The sequence below is a fragment of the Eublepharis macularius genome, chromosome 9, assembly GCF_028583425.1.
Source record: "Eublepharis macularius isolate TG4126 chromosome 9, MPM_Emac_v1.0, whole genome shotgun sequence".
Lineage (NCBI taxonomy): Eukaryota > Metazoa > Chordata > Lepidosauria > Squamata > Eublepharidae > Eublepharis > Eublepharis macularius.
This window is the reverse complement of record NC_072798.1, coordinates 68,463,327-68,482,715: the sequence shown is the minus strand read 5'-3', so window position 1 is coordinate 68,482,715 and position 19,389 is coordinate 68,463,327. Positions and strand designations below refer to the sequence as shown.

The window sequence follows — 19,389 nt, the reverse complement described above, 5'->3', positions numbered from 1 at the left end:
TTTGCATAATGGGACTATAACCCAAATCAAAGCTCCACAGGAGTGCATAGATTCAATGTATGATGGGTTCCATGGTAATGTGTTCTCTATATTGGATGTAAAAAAGCTATCAGTCCTCCATGGCTGGAGTGTGTGTGTGCATGTGCGTGTGTCTGCATATGTGCATGTGTGTGCACGTATATATGGGGAAAATTGCAATAGGTATGGTTTCCCAGCCTTGTCGTGGATGGTCCCAGCTAGCTTCATCTCGTTGGATCTCAGCAGCGAAGCCGTGTTGGCCCTGCTTAGTACTTGGATGGGAGACCAAGGAACTCCAGGGTCACTTTGCAAAAGCAGGCAATGGCAAACCATCTCTGTTCATCTCTTGCCTTGAAAAGCCTGTGGGGGGTATCCATAAATCAGCTGTGACTTGATGGCATTTTAATAATAATTGATTTATATACTGCCCTTCAGGGCAATTTAACACCCATTCAGAACGGTCTGCAGAGTATGTTATTATTCTCCCCACAACAATCACCCTGTGAGGTGGGTGGGGCCGAAAGAGCCCTGGAAGAGCTGTGACTGACCCAAGGCCACTCAGCTGGCTTCAAGCATAGGAGTGGGGAATCAAACCCTGTTCTCCAGATTAAGAGTGCTGCCGCTCTTAACCACTACACCAAGCTGGCTCTCACATGGCTTTACAGACTCATGCACACACTTTTGAGATTACACCTTCATAATAAACGCAGATATAATATTGCTGCTGTCTCTTACTATGGCTAGTTGGGATTTTTAAACATATGGAGACCATATAGAGGGAAGACAGAGATACTTACAGTTGTTTAAGTTTCTTCATTTGTGAAAATGTGTTTCCTTGTACTGACATGATTGCATTGTTACTTAGATCTCTAGAGGCGAGGGAGAAATAAAATGAACCCAAGTTAGTTCAAATTCTCAAACTCTGTTTCAAAAAGGCAAAAAATAAAGAGGCTGCATTTTCAAAACACTAGCATGTTGACATGTGTTTAAAATATAGCACTTTCAGCATATCTGCAACCTAGAAAGTATTAGTTAAGGGAATTCCATGTACAGACAAAAGAATGCTTCCCTATAGACAGTTATTGCAGTTGTTTGTTTTAGCCATTCTTAGTTAAATATGACGTACAGCTACTTACAGGTGTTCAAGTGCATCCAAACCAGAAAAGGCTTTCTTAGTAATTGACCTAATCCTGTTTCCTTGGAGCAGCCTGGAAATATAAATGCATAATATGTAACAGATGTAGAGCAGGAGGTGCAACATTTTTGGACTTTGTCAAGGAAGTCTCTTACAAATGGTTTTTAGGCATTGTATTGGAAGTCACAGGCATTACCTTTCTAAGCCCCTCAACATCACAGGTCATTTCATCTTTAAAACATACACACTTACACTGTTTTAGTAACTAGATAGATGAGAGTATGCCCAAAGATGATTTCTATATATTATATGAATAGTAAAGAGTCCAGTAGCACCTTTAAGACTAACCAACTTTACTGCAGCATAAGCTTTTGAGAACCACAGTTCTCTTCATCAGATGCATGGAGGGTATGAAGAAACTGACCAGATATATATAGGCGGTGAGGGGACGAGGGAGCAGGTGCAATCAGTTGCAAAAGTCATGAAAAAGGTGGAGTGCACAGTCCAGGCTGGGTGTGACCTGCCCCCCTCCATAGCTGAATCTGAATAGAATGCCCAAAAGGCAATTACTTTTGAAAATGGGATAACCATTCATAGTCCCTATTCAATCCAAGTCTGACCGAGTCAAATTTACATATGATTTCTAATTCAGCAGTTTCCTGTTGGATTCTGTTTTTGAAAGGTTTCTGTTGAACTACAGTGATCTTTAAGTCCTTGGTAGAATGTCCTGATAGACTGAAGTGTTCTCCCACTGGTTTCTGGATGTTGCCATTTTTATTGCCAGATTTGTGTCCATTTATTCTTTTGTGCAGAGGTTGGCTGGTTTGTCCAATGTACAGAGCAGATGGACATTGTTGGCACATGAGGACATATATCACGTTGGAGGATGAGCAGCTGTAAGAGCCAGAGATAGTGTAGTTGATGCCATTGGGCCCTGTAATTGTATTTCCTGAGTAGATATGAGGGCAGAGTTGGCATCTGGGTCTGCTGCAGGACCTGGTACCTGTGTTGGTGACTCTGCTAGCTGATTCATGGTTGTTAGTGAGAAGTCGTTTAAGGTTTGGTGGGCTGTCTGTAGGCAAGGTGAGGTCTTTCACCCAGGGCTTGTGAGAGAGGGGCATTGTTTTCCAGGATGGGCTGTAGATCACTGATTATACGTTGGATGGGTTTGAGCTGGGAACTATAGGTGACAACCAGTGGTGTTTTGTTGTTAGTTCCTTTAGATTTGTCCTGGAGTAGGCTATTTCTGGGTACTAGTCTGGCCCTGTTTGGGGCCAGACTTGAATAGACACTATGAATGGTTCTCTCATTATCAGAAGTAACTGATTTCATTAACAGAAGCAAACAGATCTCATCAGAAGCAAACTGATTTGCATCTCCTCCTCCCTCCCCTCTCTACCTATGTATATCTGGCAAGTTTCTTCTTACCCTCCATGCATCTGACGAAGATAACTGTGGTACTCGAAAGCTTATGCTACAGTAAAGTTGGTTAGACTTAAAGGTGCTACTGGACTCTTTACTATTCTGCTACTACAGTACAGACTAACACGGCTAACTCCACTGGATCTATGTATTATATGGTAAATCAATTATTTTAGGAATATATGTCAACTATTTCTTCCACATATGTGCATTTTGGGGAGAGAAAAATCTTTCCATTTTAACTAAGCAACTTCCACTGGATTGTATTGTCGAAGGCTTTCACGGCCGGAGAACGATGGTTGTTGTGGGTTTTCTGGGCTGTATTGCCGTGGTCTTGGCATTGTAGTTCCTGACATTTCGCCAGCAGCTGTGGCTGGCATCTTCAGAGGTGTAGCACCAAAAGACATAGATCTCTGTCTTTTGGTGCTACACCTCTGAAGATGCCAGCCGCAGCTGCTGGCGAAACATCAGGAACTACAATGCCAAGACCACGGCAATACAGCCCGGAAAACCCACAACAACCTTCCACTGGATTACTTCAAACACTACCGTTGGGCATTCACTTTCAATAACACAACTCCTTATTAGGAAGGATCTTGGCCCGCTACAAAAAGTTTCTCAAGGCTGACTGCATGACACTCTGTGTAGCATTCAGAGACAGTGGGATCAAAATGGTCCATGCACTTGTCTTTCTTTTTAAAACGGGACAAAAATTGAAAAGTAACACATCGAAGTAACTTGTAAAATTAAAGGAATTTCAAATAGCAATCTTTAAACCATCCTAGCATTTCTAGACTTTCATTCCAGGATTTCATAGCAAGCAATGATTTTGATTTTTTTTCATATTCACCTTGGCAATATTCAGACCTTGGTCATCCTTTCTATTCACGGTAAGTTAAATAAAGAACACGGGTTTGATTACTAAACATTAATTGACTGTATACATTTATACTGCAGACTCTAGCAGAGAGTTTTCATCTGAAGATACAGTGGAAAGTTGTACTTACAACCACCTAAGTTTGTCAAGTCCAGAGAAAGCACCATTCATATCTTCTATTGTCCACGAGATTTCATTATTTTTAAGATCCCTGTTTAGAAAAAGCAGGAAAAATTGTAAGATCCACTATTAAAAACAGGTATGAATGGTTTTTTAAAAAATCAAACACCATTTACTTCCTAGAAAGAAATACATTATGAACTCAGCAGCATGGTAGGTTGGTGACAGTGCGATCCTAAGCGGATAGATCTAGATGGGTAGCCGTGTTAGTCTGTCTGCAGCAGTGTTGCTCTTTTCTAACCCTAAAAATCTAATTTTACATTTCAGTGGACTTAGAAATGTTTAACTCTGTTTGGATAGCACTGTAAATATCTCCACTAAACAGTGCTCAGAAACACGCTCTCGGTTTTTTCAACAAAGGAAAAACAGAAAAGTGTAACAATTCTGACAATGCACATCACTGGCTGAAAAAGTAAAACATTTTTGAGGCTCCAGAAGAACAGCTGTTTGATCCTGGAAGAAGCAACCGATCATCCTCTGCCAGATAGATTAGAAAGCACTGAACACAGCTGGGAAAAATTCAACGGATCGGATGACCCATTTGAGTTTCATGAGTCACAATATTGGCCCAAATAGGCCATCTCACAGTGAATGCCATGGCATGGGAGAAAAAAAAACCCCAGGAGTCAGTTAATGCAACCATTAGTTTATTATTATCATCTTCATCACCATCTCCATCGTCATTGTTGTTATTATTATTGTTATTATTAATATTTCTAATCCATTCTCCCTGCGAATAGGCTCAGAACGAAATACAACAAATATAAAATACATACATATGTTAATTTAAAACCAGATAAAAACATCAATAAATATATAATACAATTTCTAAAAGACAGTGAATGCAATCACCCTATGCATTTTTTATGCAGTGTGTCTACTCTGAACCACTGTGTAGGTGAGACAACTTCTTAAGAAAGTTAAGTTAGCCCTGAAATAAAAGTTCAGATGGTATATAGCACTAATCTCCTGATTCAAGCTAGCTAAGGCATCTAGGGGTTGATGAAGGTCATGCAACAGAATACAAGGAAGAGGTAACTTCCTGTAACTGCCTTTTCCAACTGCATGATGATGATTGTCATTACCTTTTGGATGTAGATTTAGAGGAGTTAGCCGTGTTAGTCTGTAGTAGCAAAACAGTAAAGAGTCCAGTAGCACATCTAAGACCAACCAACTTTACTGTAGCATAAGCCACAGCTTGCATCTGACGAAGAGAGCTGTGGCTCTCAAAAGCTTATGTTACAAGAAAGTTGGTTGGTCTTAAAGGTGCTTTTGGATGCATCATAGCTATCGGCACGATACATCCAAGTTTTGTGAAAAGTCAGTTCAGCTCCTCAACTATACATGCATCTGTAAACAAATGAAAGCTGATGGGGGATGGGGAATGAGATGGCCACTGATGGTTAAAGTACTATGTAAGTTTTTGGAACTTAAACAGACTTAAAGCTGTGCCAGCCCCACCATCTAAAAGAATGCACACGGAAGATCATTTATCATCCAGCTTTCCTCCTTACACTTCTAAATGATCTTGGCAGAGTGAGCACACCGTGTCATTCACACCAATTGATTAAGGATAAGAGCACTTTATTTAGGAACTAACAATACCGCATATAGACAGACTGCGCTAACTACATGATGGGTGGGAAGGAGAGAGCTTTTTGCGGGTGTGGGGGAAGAAGCAGCGAATAGCCTGAGACAAGTATTTTGGAGACACACAAAACGAAGATAGATCAAGAGGGTTATGGCATCTGAAGACGTGAGCTGTGGCTCATGAAAGCTCATACCCTACCACAAATTTTGCTAGTCTTAGAGGTGCTACTGGATTCTTGCACAAAATGAAATTGACAGAAGAATGCGTAGGCCTCCTTAGGTTTCCATATATTTTCCCCTGCTGGAACTTTTCTTTTACACCAGACATCACATATTCCAACAAATTACAGCATATATTTTTTTTGGTCTTTTAGAAACGACTATGAAACTTACAATATTTGTAAACTGGACAGCCCCCTGAAGGCACAGTCAGCAATGAAGTTCACTTTGTTGTTCCCAATGTTCAGTCTCACTAGTAGACTTAAGCCAACAAAGCTTGAATCCTCTAACCTTGTTAAATGGTTATAAGTTAAATCCCTGCGAGTTTGAGAGGAAGGGGAAAAAAGGTTATTTTCACTAGTATGACTAAATCCGATACAAATTCAACCCTTAATTATTTTCAGTATAATTATTTTTTAATATAGCCATGTATATTATATCCCATTACTTGTAATATTGCTGCTTAATGATATTTCTTGCAATTAAAAAAAATCACAACAGCCAATCCAAGCCAACTGGCCACAAAGAAGGGAAAGAAGCCCAGTTGGCTTCAGTGTCTCACAGCAAATACATTGCTGCACGGAACGCATGCACAAAAAGCTGTTGTCACCTTGGAAACATTGTTATGAAAAACTCACAGATCAATAGGAAGTGGTTCATGCTTTGGCTGGGATCCTGCTCCAAAAACTTTTATAGACTAAATAGTAATAATAATAATAATAAAACTCCTTACAGCTCACTGAGTTTCTGGCAGAACTCCCAGGCATCGGGGCTGATCCTACTGATAGCATTTTGGCTAAGATGGAGCTGCTGCAACATCCGCAGGCCATAAAGCCAGCCTTTGGTAATCTCTGTTAGGTTGTTATGGTCCAGCTGCCTAGACACAAAAAATACAGAATGATTAAAAGGTTTATATACAAGTTTTAGCAGCGTTTTAAAATATCCAGGATTCTTGATTGTTGATGAGACAGGAGCTCTTCCTACTTTAAACAGAAGCCAATAGTATTGTTTGTTTGTTGTTTGTTTTATTTTATAAGCCTGGGGGTTGAAACATTTGTATACTGTTAACATCATCATTTTTCCACAGTATTCAAAACAAGCATTGATGATGGAATTCAGAATGGTTCTTTCTGAAGACTACGGAGAAGCAGTTACTTACAGTATTTCTATGTTGCTTAATCCCCAGAAAGCACCATCCATGAGTCTAACTAGTCCATTTCTCTGTATTCGTAAAGATTTCAAAGCAGAAAGTCCTTGGAAAGTAAGACCATCTATCATTTTAATTTTGTTGCGGTTCATTTCTCTGCAAAAATATTTAAAAGATTACAAATATTACTAAAATAAAATAATACTTTCTCACCTGTAAGCATTACTTGTTATGTATCTCATCCCAGTTCTATAATAGTTGAGCCACAGCCTTGGTGTTCAACTTCCCTGAGCTGTTGTTAAAACCTTTGCCTGCCCTAAAGCCATATTCTCTTAGACTTCTGGAATTGTCTGTACTCTTCATTGCGCCCTGCAGAATGCTTCTATAACCCTTGCTAGGATTATGTCGCCTTTTCCTGTTAAGCCATTACACTTGCCACATTCCAATTTGGTGTCAATCTTTCATTTCTGCACGGGACATATTTCATTTTTCTCCTGCCCCTATTCTTTTGTTTCTTGCTCTCTCTCTCTAATTTGCACAAGGACATCAGAGAACCAGTGTTGTATAGTGGTTAGAGTGTCAGACTAGGATCTGGGAAAACCAGGTTCGAATTCCCACTTGGAAGTTTGCTGGGTGACCTTGGGACAGTCACACACTCTCAACCTAACCTATCTCATAGGGTTGTTGAGAGGATAAAACAGAGGAGAGGATAATTATAAGCCCCCTTGGCTTTCCATTGGAGAGAAAGTTAGGGTATAAATGAAGTAAATACTTGCCTAATTTAGCACTAAATAAATTAGTTGCGCTATCTTGTTTCCTAGTTTAGACCTCCCTATGCATTTTATCCTTTCACAAAGCCTTTCCTAAGCCACCTTCAGAACTTCGGCTTACCTGATGACCCACTAACAACTGATTCTCCTCTACATGCTCCTCCTGGGTTAAAGTCACCTGGGCAGGTTAACTAGCTGATGTTCTTCACCAAGACATGTCTAGCAAACCAAATTAGGACCACGGAGGCCAAACTACTTTGGGGGATGAGTGAACGTATTGCTCAGTCTGGCTCACACTAGGGGAAGAAGGGTGGTTCTTACCTAATTTATCACTTTTTTATTCCACCCTCCCTCCAAGGAAATCAGAGACGCAAACACAGCGATTCCTTCCTCCAGTTACTTTTGTCAAACCCTGTGAAGCAAGCTGTGCTGAGAAAGAATGACAAGCCCAAGGTTGCTCAGTGACCTCATGGCTGGGTGGGGATACAGACCCCATTTCCCTCAGTCATGGCCTCACTTTATACCAGACTGGCTTCTTCCCTTATTGCCAGGCCTTTCTGACACGGTCTTCCAAACTGTCAGGCACTTAGTGGTGAAAAGTAAACCAAAAGGAAATGCAGTATCTTTTCGATACCTCACAAAAATACCACGATAGTACATTGGCACTGCAGGGTCATTATTCCAGGTGTAGCAAGATAGAATCAGTATAAAAATTCAGAACAAGCATGCATCACAAGGGCTGTGTCTCTTTTCCTTCTACAGGCAGAAAGCTTTATGTGGTTGCTGCAGGGAAGCGCTTCATGTTCAAGCACTGCCAAAGGCCTTCCAGACTAATCTAAAACAATTTGGTGACTGAAGGCTGCACTCACAGATGTTGCAAATGGGGGAGTTTAAACATCTTCTGGGGGATGAATGAAATACGGTTCTTATTCATCTTCAGTACTTGTAGTGTGCTGGATAAGTTGTCAAAAGTGCCTGGTTCTAGAGACAGGATTCGATTATTGTTGATATGCCTGTGGAAACAATGACATAAGGGTGACATCTTTGGAAAGTATCAGGCCCTTATTACCTGTTAGCTCTACATCCAACTGAACAACTTAATCATCGCTTTAACAATCTCCCATCAGCAGCTAAGTGGCAATCTGAAAGCATAACAGTTCAGCTCCATTCCATCAACTACTATGGTTCTCACCAAGGCATGTCTACTTGAAGACAAATTCAGTTCAAAACGATTCTCAAACAAAATTGCAATGACTAAAAGATGTTTTAATAAATCAAGTAGTTTGAAATTAACTGTAGTAGTTTGAAGTTAACTACAGGGGGGAAACTATTTTTTTACTGTAATAGTACCAACATTTATCTTTTCATAGATTTGACTATATATTTTATTTATTAAAACATTTATATCCTGCCTTTCCAGGCAGTTTACAACACCTCAAACACCCTGGCAAATAAATGAGTCTTATAGTGCCGTACAGCGTTATTTCTAACAGCCTAAAACTTACATTGCAGGACTCTATGTGACCCACAGGATCACGTAAAAAGCTAAAGCAGGGAAATTTATAAAAGAATTTCGGGAACAGATGCATAATTTGCAAGCCAGCAGAAAACATTCTGTATCAGGACTGAAAGTATTAATCAATCAATTGGTACAATTAACAGAGCTCATGATGACAGTGAATTTTAAGCAATTGATCTGCGCCCAACAGAGTCACCTGGTTATGTTGTATAACAACTGCAAATATTTCTTGATTCATTTAATACATGCACTGCTCTATGCAGACATTTGTGTTGAAGTAAGTGCTTGAGCTGTCCTGATCTCCCACCATTCTTCTTTTGATGTTCAATCATTAGATCTTATAACTTATATCTGCATAAGGCTTATTTATGCATCACACAAGAGAAAGTACAAATCACATGGTTTAAGCCTAAACAGAGTTCAGGCCTACATGTCCAGGTCCATAGGGAAATGTGGTATGTAGTGGAGGGTTGTACCAGGAAAACAGCAGGCGATTACTACCCTTACCATGAATAGGAATGCATGACTGGATAGAGCACATCTTATTTAGCCAAGGGAAACTATTTTTCCACTAATTTTAAAGTATTGCATAAACTGAGGTTCTGCATTACCTGAGTAAAGTGTATAAATTGTTTAAAACTAAAGAAAGTTGTCTTAACATTTTCTGGATAACTGAAAAAGTCTTATATTAAGAAAAATGTAACTTACAGGTACTTGAGTGGCAGAGGAGGAAACGATGCCATTGTAAGCTCAGAAATATGATTGTCACTCAAATCTAACGTTTCTAAAGACTGAAATGGTTTCAAATGTCCGGGCAAGATGTCAGAAATCTTGTTACTTGTCCTAAATTAGAAATGACTTGTTAAATATCAAGCTACTTCAACACAGTGATATATTTTGTTATGGCACTTAAGAACTCAGTTAAGAAAAAAATGCCTTTATTATAAAGCAGAGATATTCATGAAACATACTTTCATATCATCATATTCTATGCACATGCGTGAAATATGCTTCGTATCATCATATTCTATACATTTTTAAATATTGTTCTCTGCCTGCAGATCTTGAATCTAAGAGCCTGATATAACAGAAAGGCAAGGAAGTAGATGTGGAAAGGGGCAGTAAAATAGAGATATTGAAAAACTAGAATAGCTTTTTATTGAAGGTATTGCAGAGTGACTATTTTAAATGCAAAAAGAAAGAGCAAAGACCAATGTTAAGAAACAAAGAGTGTGAACTCAGGGGCAAGTCAAAGTTGAAGACAATGAGACAGGGCAAAAGAAACAGGAAGTTTATACAGAACCGAGCATAACAAGAGGCATGCTTAAGGAGAAATTAAGAAGGAACAGCACCATGAAGTCCTTAAACCCAGAAGTTTTATAACAACTGTGAGCAGGAAAGGGTAGCTAGTCAAAAAGAAAAGCAAATACATTATTAGAACAGCCAGGAAAATAAGATGTGGCAGAACTAAAGAGTGATGAGCTAGGGAACAGGGATCCCCAGAAGAATATTAGCACAAACAGTATAAGAAATAAGAAAAATCTGACCCAAAGAATAAAACAGGCTTTCCATTTAAGGTCCACCAGTAGGGCCCATGGCCATCAGAACTATGCCTTTTGGCTACTGTGTCTGTCAGCATCAAGGACCAAATTAAAATTTGGTTCCTTTGAGGGAACTAATTATTCATAATGGGGTTTGGGGGGGAGGGGTATTTTCTAGAAACTATCAGTTAATGGTTGTGGGAGTACTTCTGGACAGTGCTGTAGAGCTGGAAGGCATCAATAACCAGGATGTGGCAGCATCAAGCACTGTGCCCGCACTGAGCCAGGATCTGAGTCAAAAAGCATCTTCTGCAACCAATCAGAGCCAGTTCTGGTCAAAGAGGTCTTGCACAAGCAGAGTCTCGTCATCAGGAGAACAGAGCATGCTTCTAAAACATTTCGTTTTAAAAACTACTCCATTCCTTTCCTCCGTTACAAATTCAGGAAACTGTTCTGTATTCAAAATCTGATTGTATATTTCTGAGAATTATGGTCCCAAATTGGGACCGTTGGCAATCCTAGTTGAGACATTTGTCAGCCTAATTTCTGCAGCACATAGGATATTTTAGAAAACATGGATGACTCTATGGTTATATTTTCTGAGCAGAGGGGAAGCTGCTTACCCTCAATTTCTCTGCTATTTCAGGGTATTCAGGTACTACTCAAAAAGGCTTTTTACTCAAATGGGAGAGTTGTATTGTAGGGATGGGGTCTCAGATGCTTCACTAATGAGTTAGGGACCACAGACTTCATCACTATATTGCCTTACATATCTGCTGCTTTAAATATGCACTCCTATGTACCACCAGTGCTCCATGTTGTCTAATGTTAGTCCTAGAACTGATTATGTTCTGCTTCAGTATTTTTTCTACTCTGTATTGGATTCTTGCTAATACTATGTCTTTTAAACTTGTGTCTATTTACCCTATGGTATTGTTTATGAAATGTCCTTGCTACTGTATTGAAATGTACTTGATACTGATTGCACTAATCTCATACTGTGTAATCTGCCTTAAGTCTCAGTGAGAAAGGCGGACTATAAATGACATAAATAAATAAATATTTTCAAAATGTCTACTCTTCCTGTTTCTATTTTTTTAAAAGAACATAAGACAACTGTCAAAAGATTAATTAAAAATCATTAAAATAAGAAGGCAAAAGGAAAGGAAAGAAAGAAAAGGAAAGGAAAGAAAGAAAAGGAAAGAAAGAAAGAAAGAAAGAAAGAAAGAAAGAAAGAAAGAAAGAAAGAAAGAAAGAAAGAAAGAAAGAAAGAAAGAAAAGGAAAGAAAGAAAGAAAAGGAAAGAAAGAAAGAAAGAAAGAAAGAAAGAAAGAAAGAAAGAAAGAAAGAAAGAAAGAAAGAAAGAAAGAAAGAAAGAAATCAGGCCCTCATACCACATGTGTTACAAAGAAATGATATTTTATTACACCTCCAACATTGTTCTCCTTCAGCATCAAGTTTTGGTCCTCCTGCCCCATCTGGTGCACGTTATTTAAATTTAACTCTTTGTTGGAAGGCCTACATTTAAACATAAGTTATCTTTAAATAACCACAAATGATCAGCGTGTCAGATTTACTGGCAACCAAGGCACAGTCAGATAACAGATTAAAGAGTCTTTAGTTTAGACATTAGTTTGCTCATCAGGTAATTACTAACAAGCTACTAAAACTGCCAATTACTTGAGTGACAAATAAAATTCTCCCACAGTAAAACTGTGCTTAGGCATAAGCCTGCAATTTCCTGAACCGCACGCCTCCTAAATTGCAGTGTGAAAATATTCAGTTGGAGAGACAGCTTACACACTGTGGTCTTTGTGTCAGTGCTGCTTCATAAAACAGAAATTTCTTGCAACTAGGAGAATAATAGTCCTTGTATCACGGATTTAGCTGTTCCTAATGGGCCTGAATAACACTGCCTTCAAACCAGACTTTAACTAATTGAAAAATTACTTGAGGTAGCATGGTTCACAGATGACATTTGGTGGGTCATTTCTGACTGTGAGATTATAGGAACAGAAAGTATGCTCATTTATTAACTATCAGTAAGCTAGCCATTAATGGTTTACAGTGCATTCCTAAAAAGAGTTATAACCAATCTACATCCACTAAAATCAATGATCTTAGAAGGGTGTAACTCTGTTTCGTTAATTACAACAAGGTTCAAAGGCACACTTAGTAATTAAAGTGCACTACATTTTGTCACTGGTGATAAGCAAAACATATATTTGAAGACATTTAAGCACCCTGCTCTGTGTATGGAGCATTAGGGAGCCTTTTAAAAAGACACCAGGCCTTCAAAGGTCCTCTGAGATTGATCCACCCCTTCCTTACCCTAGTCCCATCTAAGATTTTCAGTAGCTTGGAAGTTTTCACTAAGTGAAAGGTATTCGTCATTAGTTTAAAATTAGACAGTTGCAGCGATTGATTTAATTTATCCTGTCCTTTTTTTTTCTCCATTATGGAACTCAAAGCTGAATATGCAGAAACTGCACAAGTTCCCCCCTCCAGCAGCAGTCCGTTGGACTTTTCCAGTGAGCTTCAAAACTAAATACAAATCTAATGTGGTCCAGAGAAGAACCAGCAAAGCACGCATTCTCACAGTGTATCCAAGTCTGAATAAAGCACAGCTTTATTGGACTTGTCTGCAGGGACAACACCCCTCCTCAGCCTACTGCTAAGTGCTGTTCAGCCTTGTTCATAAAAAGCTCTCAAGCGCACGCCCCTGGTTTCATTTTCTGAACTCTCAAGGGACAACCGCAGTAATGAATGAGTTTCTGGTAACAGGAGAATCAAAATTCAAGTTCTCACATATTTAAAACTGAATGAAATTAAATCCTAACATCACTTAATATGGAGAAAACATCACAGAGATAAAAAAACTTTCTTATATCTCAGACTTTTCAGTTTTAATGCCTGCGGACAAGAGTTAGACTGGCAGAGGGGGAGGAGGAGGTGCAAACTGAAGCTTCTTAGCTATGTCTGGGGAGAAAGGAATCTGGCGTGCCTGCGTGCCCCAGGACACTAGCCTCTCAGATAATCCCTGTTTTATTTGTATAATCTCTGTTGCAAATTAATTCTAACTAAAAGACGTAATGGGGGAGGAGGAAGAAGCTGCAATTCTTCCTCAACTTCAAGCTTAGGAGGATTTCATCCATTTACAGGCCATCAAGTGTAGCCCACTGAGGGCTACCTCTGCCTTTCCCTCGGAGTATTCTCTGCCTCCTGCAAGTCAGGGAAGCGTTGATGTTGCCACTCCGTAACTAGTGTTGCCTGCTTGATACCTATGCAGCCTCTCTAAATATTTTGCAGGCCATCTCCAAAGTACAGCATGGACAAGCAACCCTACTTTTCTTATGAACTAGGGTGAGGGGATTGTCATTTTGTACTGTGCTCCAAGGCGCTTGCTTCCAAAGTTCAGCATGATGTTGTATACAAAATCCGTTTTTTTAAAAAAATTGGTAGTAGCTTTCCTTTCAGTACATATTGCATTTATTTGTTTTTGTTGTTTATCAGTTTGAGTGGGAAATACAATTCAACTGGGCTGTCTCCATCCAACTTAGATGACTTTTTCAGGATTGTACCTCTCCTGGAAGTGATCCCCATTCCAAATTTCAGAGAGATAAGAAAAAGGACCCCCGTTTCATAGGGGATTAAAGCGTCAAGCAGGCAGAGACAGCTGTTTGGCGAGACAGCGGAACAGAGCAGACACAAGGAGGCTTTTGGTACCCCCGTAAGGTCTGCGCCTTTGATGGTCTAAGGAAGTAGGCAGAATTAGAGAGGAGGCATCCAACACCTTAAGAATGGGTACAACAGTATGCATTCTGGCAGCCCAAAGGAGAGCCTGATAAGCTTCTCATTCTTCAAATCAAAACACTATTTCTGAGTGAGTAGATCTCTGAAGGGAAATACTGCTTTGGTGCAGAAGAACATTTGTGCAAAACTCTACAATGGGCAGAGGGAAGCCTTAGGCCCAAACAGATGAAGTGGATGAGGAAACAAGTCTTCCTAGAACACTTGGCAGCAGCCCAGCCCAGCCCAGCCCACTAGATTAAAGTGAGGGATAGAAAAAGCTAGACAGCAGCCCCACAACATCAGGCAATGACACTGAGGTACACCAGAAGCTCAACTAGTACTCTAAGTATCAAAAGCTGTACTCCAATAGGCACCATGACTGGATGTTGTATATAGCTGCTGGATCCCTGCAGGTCAGGCTATGTCATGGACGTAGCCCACTGAGCAGAGCTATCTCTGCATTTCCCTCGGAGTATTCTCTGCCTCCTGCAAGTCAGGGAACCGTTGATGATGGCACTTTGTAACTAGTGTTGCCTGCTTGATACCTACGCAGCCTATCTAAATACAGAAGACGCTATACAAATGCCATGGAGTCTGCAGTACTACCTGCTGTCAAGAAACAATGCCTGTAATACTGTCCAGTAACTTTCTACTATGGTAATGCACAGCACTTTTGATTTATTTTATTTTACTTCACTGATATCCTACCTTTCTCCTCAGTCCCCAGTTAATCCTCACAACAACCCTATGAGGTAGGTTAGGCTGAGAGTTTGTGACTGGCTCAAGGTCACTCAGCCAGCTTCCATGGCAGAGGGGGGGATTGAACTTGGGTCTCCCAGATCCTAGTACAACACTCTAGCCACTATACCACACTGGGATTATCTGGTGCTTAAAATGCAGTTAACATAGAATAAAATTATCAGCAATATAACTTCAAACATTTTACAGTAACCATTGAGCTTCAGCTTTAACACCTCATCAATCTCAACAGGAAACTGAATCTGATGGCAGACAAGATTCCCAGTGGGGCTGTCATTAATTCTCTCTGCAACCAATAAAAGCGGCACATATAATGAAACTAAGATTCAGCAGAGTGGCAACAGAGCTGTCCATTTGCTCATTTCAAGCCTTACTGGTTAAATCCTTGGGACTCATGGTTGGTTCGAAGAGGTCCCCCATGAGTTCTAAAGGCAAATTGACTCCTTTCTTTATGAGCTGTCCTCTTGCTTTACTTGAAAGTGTTTTGCTTGGCAGACATTCAGATTTGATGTCAGACATTCCTGGCACTACCTAAGCATTTTATTTTGAGAGGCACCACTGTGCTGTGATTGAGAACTAACTAGAATTACAAATGCTTGGACTTGTATTTTATTTACTTCCTTTCTGTTTTAGGAAAGTGAGCCTCTCTTATCATTCCTGTGATGGTGGATCACTAAGAGCAGCTGATGACTTTCAAATGTTACAATGGTACAAACAGGTGTCTATCTTCAAATTCAAATGCATTAAGCTCTCTTTCTACCATGTTGTTTCTTCATAATTTGATTTTCATCCTCCTTTCTTTAGGATCTGAATTTTCACTTCCTTTGCAATTCTGAGAGCAAGATCTCAGTCCAATTGCATCTTAAAAATCAACTAGATTTCCATTGTACAAGCTTTTGAGAGTAAAAGCTTGCATTACAGATGCTAATTTTCTGCACTTCACACCTCTGCTCTATCAAGCCAGTTACATGTATTATAGCTAGCTTCCTGACCCCCTAATTTATAATACCCCTTCCACCTCGTTTACCTGATTGATGCCTTGATTACTCCCACTCCTTGTATCTGACAAAGGGAGATTTGACTCTGAAAAGCTCATACCTTGGAAATTTAGTTGGTCTTTAAGGTGCTATTGGGCCTGGATCTTGCTCTCAGAATTGCAAAGAAAATGAAATTCAGACTTTTCCCCCTTGCTCAAGTAGTATTAACACACAAATGAAATCTTTAGCTTCATCTTGAACCACCAAGAGTTTGTAGAACCTGCTCTTGCCTTACTTTCTGGTCCAGCCTTTTGTTCACTGCCTCTCCCCAAGCGACATTTTACCACAATTTTCATTCCTGGGACTTCTTCCAAGTGGATTCCAAGAATGAAATCTTGCCTGTAATTCAATATGTTATGCTACTACCTTCTTCTCAAGTTCCCAAGTTCCACAAGCCTTTAAAAAAATGTTCTCATGCCCTTAAGCAAACCACAAGTGATTGCTAGTGGATGACAATTTAAACACAATCAAAAGTTTCCTGCTAGTTTCAGGTAAAAAGTTTTAATCTACTATTATGAATTTTGAATTATGCCTATTATTTCGATTAGACCAGAAAATCAAAGCAGTCAGGGTTGATTCACACGTGCATATTAATCATGGGAAAAAATGTCTATAACTGCAGTGCTCTTCACACACAGTACAATCCTAAGAAAAGTTACTCCAGTCTAAGTCCATTGAAATCAATGGGCTTAGACTGGAGTGACTTTGTTTAGGATTGCGCTACAAGTCAGTTCATACATGCAGCTGTGAGCCAAAGGTCAAGTAATCAAGCAGTTGGAAGCAAAGTAATATGTATGTGAACCAATCCTTGGTTTCTAACAGTGAAAACCTGAACAGTTACATCCCTCTAAGCCCACTGACTTCAGCAGACATAGAAAGGTGTAACTCTGCTTAGGATGTTACTGTAAAACAACCAAAGATGCTTTATGCCATCAACTGATATGTTGTATGTATGAATGCCCATCAAATATCAGTCACCCCCGGACTTTTGTATTACCTAACAAAACTGCAGCTCCTACCTGCCAAATTATGAATAATCAAGTGGAAAATGTGTATCATTCAGACCCAAATTTACTAATAAATTCAGTAAATTTACTGGCAATCATTAAGGCTGGCCGTTGCCCAGACAAGTTACTAATTCATATCTACATAATGTTCTCTACTACACAGTAATTCTCATACACACCTCACGGATCATCCACAATAATTTGCAACACCCACAAGCTGAAAGCAAACACAAACAAGCTACCATGAGACAGATGTCCCTACAACATTATTAGAGATAAGCAAATAAATAGTTTAAATAACTTGGGAGTTCTTAAGGGACCTCTAGCCAAGCTACATGTTATAGTAAGATATCAAAAACACCTTTAAAAAAACCCTCCATTGTCTTTATTCAGTTTTGTAAGAACTAGCTTAATGTAGTGCTTAAAGTATCAGACTACAGCTCGATAAAAACAGACTCAGATACTCATAGCCATGAAGCAAACCAAGGGCCAACTGACAATTCCCAACAGGAAAGCAACAACATAAGGAGGAATGCTTCCTGAAGTCTTCAGACCCCAATAAAAACATTAAATAAAAGACTCAAGAGTGTCAGTATGCTTAAAAGGGTGTAACTCTGCTTAAGATCATACAGAAAGTTCACCACATGGCTGAAGAACCAGGATGACCGGCTTTCCACACAGTTTGATCTATCATGCAGCATATAAAAGCAGCTGTGACATTCATAGATTTTCACAGTCAATCTTCACTTTGCTTGTTTCAGTTCTGTGGTCATAACAGATCTTTACCCATGTGCAGACATCAAAACATACTTCATCCCACTTATGACTAACAGCCAATGGAAGGGTTTAGAGAAGCCATATGCCCTGTTCTTGACAGGTAACATCAAGAGTAAAAGGCAGCCAGGTATGTATGATGTGTTTTGTAAAATGCTTAAACCTCATATAGATTTCTCACAGGTGTTTCACTCATCACCTCACATACTGCAAAACTCCTTTTGTGCATAAACTTTGTTCTTACACCATTAGATGCCTGGTACATTTTGTAAGACATTGGGAAACCAGATCACATTACGGCATAGATTTCCATCTGGCTTGCATAGACTGGCCATAAAAACCAGTTGGCCAAAATGTAATTTCAAACTAAACACTGCACTTCTGGAGTTTTGTTTAATGTGACTAATCATACAACACATGCATTCCCTTCACATTCTCAGCTCTAACAGGTTAGAATGCCGAAGGAGGCACATTACACAGCTTAAATAGTCTGCTCTGAATATTTATGGAAATTTCTCTGATTTATGAAAGCACTTAAATAGGGTTTTAATCAAAAGCACATAAGAAATCCCAATGGAACATGTTACTATACCTTTTTAAAATGAGTGCATCAACCTTTCATCTCTTGACAAATTGGGTAACAGCTGAACTACAAGACTACATATCAAACCCCTGCTGATGACTTCATCCCACCTACATTAATAAGTAATACACTAATATTTCTGATCAGAAGTGTGATACGTAAGGCTCTGGGGCCTTACCGAGCCCTTTAGGGCCCACAGCACCTCTCCTGGACTCCAGAAAGGCAAATATTTTCAGGGTCTAATGTCGTGCCGGTGATGGGGCCCATATACAGGCAGGAATCTGATCCGATTTTTAAAAAAGAGATATTGTATCTCTGACAGAAATAATGAATGAAACTAATCATTCATTATTAGTTTCACCACAAATCATGAGTGCAAAGGAACATAAATGGAAGGGAAAACTATGCATGTCATCTCTTTAGAGAATAGGTGAGATAAAAATATCATAGGTGGAGGAACAGATGGATGGAACATATCCACGCAGTCAAACACTTACGAATTCATTCAAATCAGCCTCCATCCTGGAAACAGTATAAACCAGAAACAAAACTTGGTACCTCCCCATCTGAAAAGGGTGTTCCAAATCTTTTCTATAGGTAACTCAGTGTTCCCCTCACTAAAATCTATGTTGGTAAGATTATCACTTGACCTACACATGGGGCAAAGCAGTGCAGTTTGGACAATGCTCTTCAGAGACGATACAAAATTAGTATCTCAAGTTCTTCCAAAGAGTCCCAGAACACCAGCTGCACTGTTGCAGGCAAAAACTAGCCTCTTTTCTTTAAAACCACAGGGCATGAAGTGCTTCTACATACTGGCTCAGGTTGACAAAAAGTGCAGAATCAGTATTGTAAGAAATGTCTACTGGAGTAGGTTACTAAGATCAGTTGGGCTAAACAAGAATACAAAATGTCCATAAATATATTAACAACAACAAAGAGGAACAGTGAAAAGGATACTACTATATTGAATTTATGGTTGAGACTCCTAATGAGACACAGAAATCAGTCAGCATAGTC

The 19,389-nt window shown here is 39.5% G+C and overlaps 1 protein-coding gene across 2 annotated transcripts in view; it reads right to left on the bottom strand.

The window, feature by feature from the left end:
* Positions 1-19,389, bottom strand: part of LRIG3 (leucine rich repeats and immunoglobulin like domains 3) — a 62,944-nt gene that overhangs the window by 12,542 nt on the left and 31,013 nt on the right. For both annotated transcript variants that reach the window (XM_054988442.1, XM_054988443.1), the window contains 8 exons: positions 9,586-9,720; positions 8,228-8,371; positions 6,601-6,744; positions 6,175-6,318; positions 5,616-5,759; positions 3,583-3,663; positions 1,155-1,226; positions 816-887 (listed from right to left, as the gene is read on the bottom strand). In XM_054988442.1, the coding sequence (XP_054844417.1) occupies positions 816-887; positions 1,155-1,226; positions 3,583-3,663; positions 5,616-5,759; positions 6,175-6,318; positions 6,601-6,744; positions 8,228-8,371; positions 9,586-9,720 (936 nt within the window). The remainder of the gene's footprint in view (positions 1-815; positions 888-1,154; positions 1,227-3,582; positions 3,664-5,615; positions 5,760-6,174; positions 6,319-6,600; positions 6,745-8,227; positions 8,372-9,585; positions 9,721-19,389) is intronic.